General features: G+C 32.6%; 1 protein-coding gene across 1 annotated transcript; it reads right to left on the bottom strand.

Annotated features, from left to right (window-relative positions):
- Positions 1-9779: 9779 nt before the first annotated feature.
- Positions 9780-13310, bottom strand: LOC121220991 (cellulose synthase-like protein D1). Its single transcript, XM_041101254.1, has 3 exons — positions 11880-13310; positions 11421-11796; positions 9780-11278 (listed from the first exon to the last, which is right to left on the bottom strand). The coding sequence occupies exons 1-3, from the start codon at positions 13170-13172 to the stop codon at positions 9927-9929; spliced, it is 3021 nt and encodes a 1006-aa protein (XP_040957188.1). The 5' UTR covers positions 13173-13310; the 3' UTR covers positions 9780-9926.
- Positions 13311-13421: the final 111 nt, after the last annotated feature.

The raw sequence follows: 13421 nt of genomic DNA, 5'->3' as shown, positions 1-13421 counted from the left end.
ATTCTTTACAATCTTTTAAGAAATTTGTCAAAGAATTTTGATTCTGGTTCTGTTGGATCATCAGGGACTTAGAAGCTTGTTTTGGTGGAGGTGATTTTGGAGGAGATTTGTTTATTACTAGCCTTTTGCCAAGTCTAATTTCTTCTTAATGGGCTTCTTCTTTTTCAACTACTTCAGTTTCTTCAGTAGCTTTTTTCTTCTTTTCTTATCAGCTTCTTGTTTTTTGATTTCCAAAAATATTTCATAAGTGTTGGGTTTAGTCCGTTCTGGAAATTTTGGAAAGGTGATACGCACCCCTTCAGCTGGAAGAGTATTTTTCTGACAAATCGAGGGAAACAACTCCACTGTGTCTAATTGTGGAGGTGATACTGAAGTTTTGCCTTTTTTTGTAGTACACTGATCTGTTCTTTGAGATTTTGGATTTCTTTTTCTCTTTGCGCTAAATGAGAAAAGAAATCTTGTCCTGGGGCAGCTGGTTCTTTAGCTACAGCATCCAATCTTTTTTGTAAAAGACTGATAATGTCTTTTACCATTTTTTATTATCATCAACTTTGGCTTCAACAGCTGAGATCTTTGAATCAATTATTTTCAAGGTGTTATTCTGGGCCAAAGCATTTTCAGTCTGTCAGTTAAGAGTGGCTTCTGCAGTGCTTATTTTTCAGGTGCACCGGAGATGTCAGTTTGGATCTTGGAAGGGATATTAGGTGCATGAGTGTAATTCTTTTCAGTGAATTCCTCAAGAGGTGGAAATTTTTTGTCATATGATGTTTTTGAAGAAGATTGTAACATACATACAACAAGGATTGGTTTTGGTTCAGGTAAAGGGTTTTTTTAAACCCATTTGTTGATCTTTTTGTAACATGGTCGAGGAAAAGGTGTTGGTTTCCTTTGAGATGCAAAATTTTGTGGAGTAGGAGGATTATAAGACTCAAGCGAAGTTTCTTGGACTGGTGATGGTAATTTACCAGAATAATTTACAAGGTAAATAAATTTACCATTATCTTCACCAAGTGGTCTAATATTTGGGTCTCCTTCTATCCATCTTCTGTGAAATTCTGAGTGGGTGGATTTTTTCTTATTTTTTTCCCTAGTTTTGAAGCTGAATAATCCATATTATCAATCCATGCACTGAACCTATCATTAGCACATAATTCACATGAACAATTCAAAGCCCAAGGACAGTGTCCAGTATTTTCATCTTTAAAGATATACAAAGGTTTTCCATCAGCAGAAAAGCTTTGTACTAGATTTCTTTCTGGACCAAGTTCACAAAGATCACAGTAACATTCTGGATCTTCATTATCATGACCCATCGTTGGGTTTCCTGTGGGTTGCATCATCAATTGTGTGGGAAAAATAGAAGGGCCTTTGGGGCTGTGAAGATGGCTATGGTCAAATTTTATTTTCGTGGTTCCATCTCCCTTGGATATAATCTGACTTTTAGTTGACTGGATGGGTTGGCTATGTTCATGAAGTTGTTCATAACTAGTGACTCATTTTTTTAGAAGAAGTTTAATGAGTTCATTCTTGGGAATTTGTCTAGGAACATGAACACAATGAGGTTGATCATTGGTGTTGACAGTGATTAAAAGAGAGTCTCTGTACTATGTCTTGAAAGATTGAAAGCATGGTCTTGAACTCTGTAGACAATTTGATAGTGCAATGTAGCCACTATTGCAGATGGCACTTGAGGTGCTCCAACAATCTGAATTTGAATTTTAAGAGCTGTGAGCAGTTTTGGATCTGCTAGTACCATAGTAAAATTTGGAAAAAGAGTAACCATGACAAGACCAAAGTTTGAGGTGGCTTCAATAGTAGCAATGCAGGCATGCTGGTATTCCAAATATCTAGAATCTAGTAGAGCAATTCTTGCTACAACAGGCTTGCCTTCTCAACCGTGGTAGTTTAGTGCAATACAGATTGCCCCAAAATGGATATGAGAGTATCCTGCTTGCATCCATTCTCTAGGAAATTCTGATGGAATTTCAAGAGTAACAAATTGTTCAGAGGCGGAGGCAGAAATAGGATAACTATCAAATCTAGAGGCTTGAATATACTCTTTTACTTATTTAGAAGTACTATGAATCAGAGTTTTTATAAACCTAATAGGAGAAAAAGAAGCCTTTTTATAAGTGGAATAAGGATTTACAGTGGGAAGATCTGTAGGTTGAACCTTATCCTCTTCCTTAAGTTAGTCTATTTCGTACAAAGAAGAGATTTTCTTTGTAGAATGTGACTTTAAGGGAATACTAGACATTGACAAAGAAGTTGAAGAAGTAGAAGGTCGTGATAGTATTTTATCAGCCATAATTGAAAGTATTTCTCTCTAGATTATCTTTTCAAAACAAGATCAAAATGGCATATCAAAATATTTCCACAAGTGGGAATTGATTTGATATCTTGTAAAATATGATACGAGATATGGTCGTCGTCACCGTAACATAATCAACTTCAACAGCAGCCACAAAGAATAAAAATCTTATAATAAACATTTCAAGTAATCAAATCTATATATACATAAAAGCAAAATTTTCAAGTAAAAAATTTACATTTCTTATGGGTAAAAAATTAAATGTGAATAATCTTATGCTTCCATTTAAAACAATCCCCTATTAATTATAAAAGTAAAAAATTACTTTTATAAATAATTCAGGGATTAATTGACAAAAGAATCATTAACCAAGTTAATTTAAAGATATTGTCTTGTAATTTTAAAAATTAATTAAGAATGTTTTATAGATATGAATATTTTGAAAATCGTGATTATGCCTATTATAATACGAATCCCGAATTAACATAATAATAATAATAATATAACTATGCCAGCAATATTAGAGGGACTAGAAAGCGAGTTTACCTTAAGGGTAATAAATCATGGCTTGGTTTCACGTGATTTTCTTTAGTCAAATTAACATAATAATAAAATGAACAAATAAATAAAATTTCAAATAAATTTAGTAACATTCAATTCTAGATGAGTTCAATATTTATCAATTGTAACACTAAAACGATCATATTCAATTAATTTTCAAATTTTATATATTTGAGTCAACATTACTACTAATTTAATTTTATATCAGTTGCAAATTTTGAAAAAAAATAAATTATAAATGTTATTGGCTCTTATATATTGTTATAAAAAAAACATTAAATAACTATTATTAGCTTGATAATGTATATTATTAGCATGTTGAAACAATATATTATTAGCTTAATTTATACTATAAAATATATTATAGTCTTAATCTGCATTAATAAAATATATTATTAGCTTCAATCTTTCCTTATTAAGTTTGAATTTTTCATCATCAAGGTCCAAAATATGGTTTTATAGTCATTGTTAAACCCTCAATTAATTCTCAATAACATTAATATATGTTGTGCTGTGAATTCTTATACTCTTTGTATATTTGAAATTCAAATTTTTTAATTTTCGGGTTTAATTGTTAACATTATTAAAGTTTTTTTGTTAAATTTACTGATGTAACATTTTAAAATTAATAGTATAAATTAAGTTGTGAACTATTAAAATTTAACATTTATGATAACACCTCAAATCCATAGAGTTGTTAGAGGTAAAATATTTTCAGATTTTTATACTTTTTTTTTTATTTTTAATTCTCAAATAGAAGAAGAATTAAATTTTAAATGTAAAAAGTATAAAGATTTATACCACGTTTTAACTGACATCTTATTATTCATTGTCGAAGTATTGATTAAACGTTTATATCATCCATTTAAAAGCAACAACTAATATTATTATTGCGAATTATCTCTTGGCTTAAGAGGCAAAACTATTATGTCATCGAACATGAATTTAATCCCAAATAACCCATCACACGCCTTCAATTATAAAATGAATAACATAAATTATGTTAAATAAAAAAATTATTCTTTTGATACAATAATTAATTCAACCTAGATAAATTCTTAAAAGAAATAATTACTCCATTGATAGATCACAACTTATTTTTTTCAGTCAAAATGAAAGATTTGAATGATTTTTCTATTATTATGAAAATATTTTTTTTCTAATATTTAAAATGAGACCTAATTTGTAACACCCCTTACCCGAGACCGTTTCCGGAGTCGAGCATGAGGCGTTACTTGACTTAACTTAAAAGTTCGGGGCATAAAAATTTACTTTTAAAAGTTATTTCACTGTTCATAATAAGGCTGTCCACCTGCGTAGCAGTCACTAAATTAATTATAACTCAAGCTACGAAACTTGAAATTTAGATCCATAAATTTTCCCTGAAACTAGACTCATATATATTTCTATCATAAAATTTTCAGAATTTTTGGTTCAGCCAATTAATACAGTTTATTACTTAAATTCTCCCCTGTTTCACTGATCGACTATCCTGATCTCTCGTCACTAAAATTCAATTATCTCATTGTACAGACTTCATATGGTGCTTCCACTTATTTCTACTTAAAATAAACTCATTAAGGACTCTAAAAATATAAATTATAACTCATATTTCCTTCTGTAAAATTTTTAATGAATTTCTAAAGTCAGAACAGGGGACTTCAAAAAACTTTCTTACCCTGTCTCACTAAAATTCAAATATCTAAAAATATATAACTCTTTTGCTTACTCTATTTCTTTCATATGAAATTAGACTCATTAAGCTTTAATTTCATATCTCACTCAGCTTACAATTCAATTTCCATCATTTTTGGTGATTTTTCAAAGTTACAACAATGCTGCTGTCCAGAAACTGTTCCATTGAAAATTTATTATTATTATTATTTTTAAAAAAAATCAATATAACCCCTTTATAATTATTTAACCTTCCCTGCAAATTTCAAATTACAACCAATTTCAGTATTTCAACTAATTCATTTAAATACTAATAAAGTTCAACCAATCAACCATTCCAAGCTAAAAACATGTATATTTCATTGTCTAACACAACCATCACATTCAGATTTACTTTGCATTCTTAATCATTCATACTATTGCTTTTTACTTCAATTCCCTATACATGCCATATAAATCAAAAAGTTGTTTAACAAAATCTACCGGAGTAAATCTGGATAGTGTGATTCTTGATGTAGATCCGATCCTTCGAACGTATTTATATGTCAATCTACAAGAAACAATAAACACACACAAGTAAGCTTATAGAAAGCTTAGTAAGTTCATAGGCATTTAAGATAAACCTTACCGAACTAATCATAATAATTCACATCTTATTATTCACTACACTTCCTGCCATACACAATATCCAATAGATGAAATCATTTAATTGAGCTCAATTTCAACAACTACGATAAATCTACCACTTGAATATGAGTCTATGTAACACTTACCGACTTTATCAAATTAGTGAACGTCTTACGGAATTGAGTACTTCATTTCCTCGATGTCATAGTCCAACTATGGTCTTACACATAATCACATAACACATACCGATGTCATAGCCCAGCTATGGTCTTACATGGAATCACTTATCATTTATCTCGTCACTGATCAGATAAGTGTAGCTAAGCTACCACTTATCACTTATCACTTGTCACTTGTCACTTGTCACTGATCAGATAAGTCTAGCTAAAGCTACCACTTACCACTTATCACTTGTCACTTGTCACTTGTCACTGATCAGATAAGTGTAGCTAAAGCTACCACTTATCACTTGTCACTGATCAGAAGTACTCAAATCTGACGTTCCGCTCAATTTGATCATTTATTCGGTTTTCACATTGTTATTTTATTTTCAATCCATCAACAAATATATATCATCGTACACTATATAATTCATGAAATTAACATTTAATCGTTAAATTTCAGCCATATGAACTTACCTGACTACTTTGGAAAAGTTACGGAAGTTTAGTGACTAATCGGTAATTTTCTCCTCTCTTCGTTTATCTTCGGGTTCTTGATCTAAAATACAAATTTATTCATTCATCAGCATCTAATTCAATTCTAGTTCATTTCACAATTTATACCCCTTTAATTTTCGAAATTACACTTTTACCCCAAACTTTATAGTTTTTACAATTTGGTCCCTACTCAATTAACCTCTCAATTGATCTATTTTTTCTCAATTAACACCTTTTCCAACTATTTTAGACTACTATATAGCCTTTGATATTCAAAAATGCAACATCAAACCATAATTCCAAACTTTTTCACAATTAGGTCCCTAAAATCAATTTCTATCAAAATTACTTAATCAAATCATCATATAATAAAATTAAAGCTTTAATCCCATGTTCATTCATCATAAAAATTCAGCACTCATCAATGGTAACTCTAAAAATCAGCCATGAAATCAAAAACTAATGAAATAATTAGTTGGACCTAATTCTAAAAGTATCAAAATCATAAAAATTAGAAGAAATAATCAAGAATTAAACTTACATGATTCAAATATATGAAAAATCAGCTTGGAGGGACCCTTCAATGGCGTTTTTTTGCTGAGAAATATGAAGAATTGCCTAGAAACTCTTTTAATTAAGATTTTTATTTGTTAATTTTTACAAAATTTCCAATTTTGCCCTTATTACATCACTTTTTCTGATTTTTCTTCTCTTATGACATCTCAACTATTCCATATTGGCATATTTGTGCCTTAAGTCCCTCCTTATTTACCACTCAAGTTATTTAATCACTTTTAACAAATTTTACATTACTTTCAGTTTAGTTCTTTTTAATTAATTGACCACCCAAACGTTAGAATTTTCTAACGAAACTTTAATACCAACTCAATGGCACTCTATAAATGTTTCTAAAAATATTTATGGCTCGATTTATGAGTTTGAGGTTTCGATACCTCATTTTTTATTCTAATTATTTTAATATTTATTCCTAGTACACTATTCACTATTTCAAAAATTTTCCTAACTTCACATTTAATTTATACTCACTAAATTAATAATATTTTCTACTCATTTGTCAAATTTAGTGATCTCGAATCACTATTCCGACACCACTGAAAATTCAGGCCATTACATAATTAATCTACACCATTTTTAAAGGCTTTATGTATATTGCCTCAATCTTCCTTTTTTCTTATTTGCTTGTAGAAATGAAATACATCATTGGCTAAAAGAAAGCCATATTTTAAGCCTGTCAACTAGCCGACAAGAGACAAGATCTCTTTGACTAGTATATTCTAAACCAAAATAGGGGAATGACGTTTAAAGTAAGTTAAATTTTACCATATTTTTTTCAACTTCATTTGAGTTAAGGTGTGTTTTGGTGTGATTAAAAACAACAATAATAATGAAATTAATTACTGTAATTATGAAGTAAAAGATTATACTGTTCATCTAAAAGCACACTAAGTTAAATTGTGTAAATAACTTTATCCAATATCAATACAATCTACAATAATCAAAAGCCTACCTACAAATATGTTTAGGCCTCAGCTCAATTCCTTCAATAATAAGGCTTTGTTTGAGTGAACCTCCCTAAGACTAAACTCCACGTTACCATCATCTCGGCATTGATTCGAAAACTCACCCGTTTCAACCTCCATCCACCCATCTCTTGAAGCTCACCTCTTGAAAGATCTAACGACACCATCTCTACTTTCCTTAAAGCGACATTAACATGAAAACCTACGGTTCTCCGTGTATATTGCATTGTTTGAGTCGGGAGATAAAGTTTTGGTCAATAACATTAATATCCTAAATAACTTTGTCATGCTTTTGAAGTCAAAAATAATTTTTCGCTGTCTATCACCGTACTTTTGACATTTAAACATTTACATTTGGATGAAATGAATTTATTAAATTCACATATCAAACTTTTATTATTTTAAAAATATACCTTTTTCACATTTCAAACTCATTTTTTTAAACTAAATTCTTGGTTGGAAAGCATTTTAAATCATATGTATGCTTTCATACATCATTGGAAAAATATTTAAAAATAAAATATATATAGCAGACGTAGACTGTTGTAGAGATATCCAAGACTTCTCTGTATAATCGAAAGTGCTTTTGCTCCCAACATGTACCATTTTTTTTCCAAAGCTTTTAATTTTGCAGATAAAATACACAAAAATGGAAGTATTTTTAAAATATTTATAATGTTTAATAGTTTAATTAAAAAGCTCTTGATTATTAATTAAGAGATTGTCACTATCTATAGTGATGAGCTATGTCTATTGTTTACCAAGAATTATGTCACTTAATTATTAATAAAGAATAATAATTATTGAAGTAGATATCTATTGAATAATTATATTTATTGTTAAAAGATGTGATTATTCATTAAATAATTATGTCTCTTCATAAGATCTCCTGTAAATAGGAGTAAAATTTCATTTGTACGACACACTCAAAAATATAAAAACAAACTTTTTTTTTTTGTATTCTCTCATCATCATTTATATTCCTAGCTTGGTCTGTAAAGAATTCTTTATAGAAATTGGTATGTTTGTCATGCTTCGCTCAATGCTCAATGGACTGTTTCTGTCGGTGCAAAACATAAACAATCATTAGGCTTCATCGTATCCTCAAGAACAATTTTTTTTCTCTTTTATAAAGTTATGTATTGAAGTGGTTTTGACTATAAATGAAATAAGTAATATGCATATGCTTGGTTAATTTTTCTAGTCGGTGTAGAATAGTGGAAAACATTGACTTATATAATAAAGTAATTATTCTGATATGAAATCTTTTAGTGATTATTTTAACATCAATTTCACCATTGATAGATTCTAATACTAATAATAACTATAGACTTGTATGAAAAGTCCACTATTTTTCAAGGGTTTAGGTAGCATTTGGTACGATGGAAAATAACTATTTTCTTGAAAATTTAATTAGTTGAAAAGTGATTTCAATGTTTGGTATGTCAAATTTTATTTATTTTCCTTTAAATCTAACTTTCCATTGGAAGTTATTTTCCCATCAACATGACAATGTGATTCCATGATAAAATGTGAGAAAGTTATTTTCACATGTAGATTGAAAAGTTTAAAAAAATATCAAGACTAAATTAACCTTATTTTATATTAGTTTAGGATATTAGTCTATTAATAAATGTAAAAAAAGAAGAAGACCTTCCTATTTGATTTTCTCTGCTACTAAACATATTTTTCGAAAGTAAGTTTTTTCTTTGATATTATATTTATTTCTATCGTTTTTTCTCTTTTCTTTTCGATATATTAATTTAAAATTCAATTTCATTATAGTATTATGAATCTTTATGAGCAAAAGAAAGAAAAAAATTAAAGTTTAGGATTAGATCAAAGATTGATTTGATCATAACCTTTTTATATGATTTACCTTTGAATTATGATTTGTTATATATGATTGAAAATTCTAATGGAATGGTGTTTAAGAATAATCAAATGATTGATGGCCCGTTTAGAAGTAGAATACATGAGACAATGATCAATCAAATTTCAAAGCAATTAAGTATTATATTAGCGAATTATGTTTTTTTTTAATATCCATAGTAAATTATGTTACATAACGGCTTTCAAAAAATAATGTAAAAATATCAATTAAAATTTTATATTAAATATTTAATCTAAATATTTTTTAAGAATAAATTTTATGATAAAATTTAAATATATGAATATTTTATTTTATTTTATTAGGGTAAATTCGTAAGTTATTATTAGTGAACCAAAGATTGTAAAGTAACTTTCCTAACAACCACATCTATTAAAATCATAACATGGAAAAGCACTAAATGTGTGATTGGTTTTTTTAAAAAAATATTTTCATTTTACAAAATTAAAATACTAAAAAAATGTAGGGTTGAAAAATTAAAATTTGGTTTTTAAAAATGGAAATTAAAGAACTTTCTCAAAATAAAAGAAAATAAATTTCAATCGGAGCCTTATTGTTACATTATTAACAAATACAAATAATGAATATAATAAAAAAATAAAAAAAAATTGGAAGGGGATGAAGAAGTGAGAAATGCGTAAGGTTGGTTTCTGATGGTATTTTTACAATACAACTGCATCACCAGGTTGATCACCAGGTGGATTGAGTGTGACCCAAAGCAAAGATATGCAAATTGCCAAAAGCCCAGCCCAAACATAGATGATGGTGGGTACCCTTCCTCGTCTTCCCATCAATCCTTTGGCGAATGGGTACATATGACACAATACCCAAAATGCAAAGAACAGTCCTCCGAACAGCTGTGTCCACTGTGGTATCACACTGTAGATTTGTCTCGATATCCCTATCACCACTGCCAATAGGGTAACGATTATGATGGTTAATGGCATTATGAACAGACTGGTCCATTTCACAAGGTAAAGATCCGCATATATGTCGTTTTCATCTTCGCTAGCCGATTTGGTGGTCAATGTGAATGAGATCTCAATTCCGGCTACTACTTTTAGGAGACCTTGGATGACAGCCACTAAGTGAGCACTTGTGCCACCAATGACCCAAAATTGTTCATTTCGCCACCATTCCTCGAGGCCGATCCCGGACCATTTCACTTCTAGGAGGGACATACAGCAAAGGGTTATAGTGATGACAAAGAGATAAAGAAGGAAGGCAACGTTGAGGCCTTGCACAATGAACTGTCCTGAAAACAGTGAAAGAGCTGGGAGGAAGCAATAAACCACCAAGAAAATGGAGGTAAATGGGTAGAATCCAACGTTGAGATAGGCAATGCGTTGTAGGAACTTGAGTCGTCGAGTTGCGAACAAGGGGTTGTTTTTAGAGTAAAAGATTTCGACTGAACCAGTGGCCCATCTCAGCACTTGGTGAAGCCTGTCCGTCAAGTTGATTGGTGCAGTTCCTCTAAATGCATCACGCTTGGTCACACAATACACCGATCGCCACCCACGGTTGTGCATCCTATATCCCGTCACCACATCCTCCGTCACGGATCCGTAAATCCAACCTACTTTGTCACCCCAATCCGTGTTATCCTCATACCAACAGGAAATGACAGCCACTGCCTCAGCCACCATTTGTGCATCCAGTGGTTGGCGTGGAATCAGTAATGCACCTGGAGGTCGACCGTTCTTCACCGACATGTGATCAGCAAGGGGACGTCCTTGGTACTCAGCCACGGCTATGCTTTCATTGAACATGGTTGAATTACCAAATTTCCTTGGAAGATCCAAGTCAGGGTGCACATTTAGGGGCTGTGCATCATCTTCTCCTGATAGTGCTGGCTTTCCTGGAATAGTATCAGCTGGTGACTTATTCTGCCCAAACACACCTGTATACTCGTTTGCCCTTGGTGGGTGGAACCCATACAGTGCGTAACGTCGGAACATACACCCCGTTCCTACATACACTGGCCCTTGAAGTCCATCAAGTGCTCTCATACTTCCTGTTGTCACCCAAAAATATGGTCAATGTCAGAACTTGGTTTAATTACAATTATAAATTGGGGTTAGTAGGAGTAGGGGTGAACTGAATTCAGTTTTCAAGTTGGAGTAAGAGTCGGTATGTTTGAATATTTGAAATAATACCATCAAAGAAGACAGTGTTATGATTAGCGTATCGATCTGAAGGGTCAATCCCTTCAAACCGTTGTGGGAACTGAATATAGCAAATACGATCACCGCCACGGTCCATCATGAAGCACATCCCTTCTTTGATGGCCATAGAATTATAGATGTAATGGTCACAATCCAAATTGAGTATAAAAGGTCCATTGGACAATATCGCTGAAGCTCTAACCATTCCATTCATGGCGCCAGCCTTCTTGTTATGGTCAAAACCTGGACGTTTCTCCCTTGAAACATAAGAGAACATTGGTATCCTTATGTCAATCCCTGTGAAGTCTAACCTTTTCTCATCGGGCTGACCCATCACTGGATCAGGTTCTGGGAATTTACTCATCACCTACCACACATTCCATAATTCAATCATCTTTAAAACAAAATGGGTTCCATTAGTTTGATTGAAAAATTCGAAAAGAAAAATACCTGCAAGATTCCAGCATGGTCTCCCTTGGAATGGTCAGCAATTGGATTGAGCCATGTCCCAGGCCAGTGGGTGCCGTCGGCCATCCAAGTGGCCTTCTCCACTTGGAAATCCGGTGGCAGTGTCCCACCGTTCTTCTCTTTGGCAAGACTTTTCTCCTTTATTGCCTCCCTAGAGTTGTACATATCACATCTTTTACGTATCGTCTCAGGGAGACCATTGATCCTTACCTTGAACTCATCATACTCCCTTTTGATCCAACGCCTGTCCTTAACAAAATCAGGCCGTTTCTTGTTCTTGGTTGGATCGGTTTTCAAGTTGAAATAGCTGTCTGGATTCCTAGGCTCAATGTCATGTTTTCGACAAAATGGCACCCACACCTCGGCAAAACGAATTGCCTCAGCCATGGCCTCAAACGTGAGAATGGCACCACCATCGTCTGAAATATAGGCAGAGAGTTTTTCCACAGGATAATTAGCAGCCATGATGGATAAAATGGTGTTGGCAGTGACAAGGGGAGGTTCCTTTTCAGGGTCAGCCGTAGAGACAAAGACATCTACACCCGGCAAGTCCGACCGACCAGTCGGGTTTGACGGAGAAACCTGTTCGAACTTTTCATTGAGGACAGCAAGGTCAGTGGCTCGATTAATAGGGTTGAGCTTAGGAAGACTGTCTAATAGCCAAGAAAACGCAAACCATGACTCGCACACACATGACATACCCCATAGCCACATTGCATCCGGGTTGGGATTCCTCCAACGCCAGGCAAGGAAAAAGAACAGAACCACCAAACGTATCAATATCAAGAACCTGTAAGGACTAAGAATGCCAGACTTAACCGGAACCTTCCTCGTCAATGGCTTCCATGGCTTATCCATAAAATCCGACATTGATACACCACCATCTACTCCAAATTGATCATCCTCTTGCCAATACGCATTCCCAATCCCATACTTGGCTTTGGACTCATACAACCAACGACTATGATCAAAATCCCCTGTTTGGCTCCTTAACAACATTGACTTATTATTTGCAGACTTCATTACCGACATCCTTTTATCTTCTTTCGACCCAACCCCACTATGAGAGTCCGTAGAGGGTTGGTTATCAGGCGTAGGTGGCATCATCACAGTGTAATTGATGTAATCATTTTGGCCCGATTGATTGCCGGTGACATCCATATCATCATCCCTGGATAAGTTCACAATCCGGCCACTCGCTGTCCTACGAGCAAATTTTACTCCCTGAGATGATGATTGGGCTGTATTCGTTTTCTTTGGTTTGGATGTCGCCATTGTTGATGTTGATAGTTGCTTTGGTTAGCTTTTAACCAGCTAAACAAAGCAATTTTTTTATTGTGTTCTACTGTGCAAAATGCACTTTTTTTTAAATAAAAAAGTTTATTAATGTTGGATTCAAAATTGGGATTAACGTTTTAAACCATGTTTATTTGTAGTTCTTGGTCGAAGAAATTAAAGGGTTGAACCTTCGTTGACTTGTTGAATGGTTTAAAACTATGGTTTTTGTTTTTGTGTTAATTTCCT

Source organism: Gossypium hirsutum, chromosome D09 (assembly GCF_007990345.1).
Source record: "Gossypium hirsutum isolate 1008001.06 chromosome D09, Gossypium_hirsutum_v2.1, whole genome shotgun sequence".
NCBI classification, from domain to species: domain Eukaryota; kingdom Viridiplantae; phylum Streptophyta; class Magnoliopsida; order Malvales; family Malvaceae; genus Gossypium; species Gossypium hirsutum.
The sequence above is the reverse complement of the archived record's forward strand: the minus strand, read 5'-3'. Positions and strand labels throughout refer to the sequence as shown.

Bases quoted from the DNA above. Each gene is read 5' to 3' on its own strand.
- LOC121220991 (XM_041101254.1), bottom strand. From the start codon at position 13,172: ATGGCGACATCCAAACCAAAGAAAACGAATACAGCCCAATCATCATCT. The intron at 11,797-11,879 runs GTATTTTTCTTT...AATGTGTGGTAG, and splicing joins ACCATGCTGGAATCTTGCAG to GTGATGAGTAAATTCCCAGA. The intron at 11,279-11,420 runs GTATTATTTCAA...GGGTGACAACAG, and splicing joins TAACACTGTCTTCTTTGATG to GAAGTATGAGAGCACTTGAT.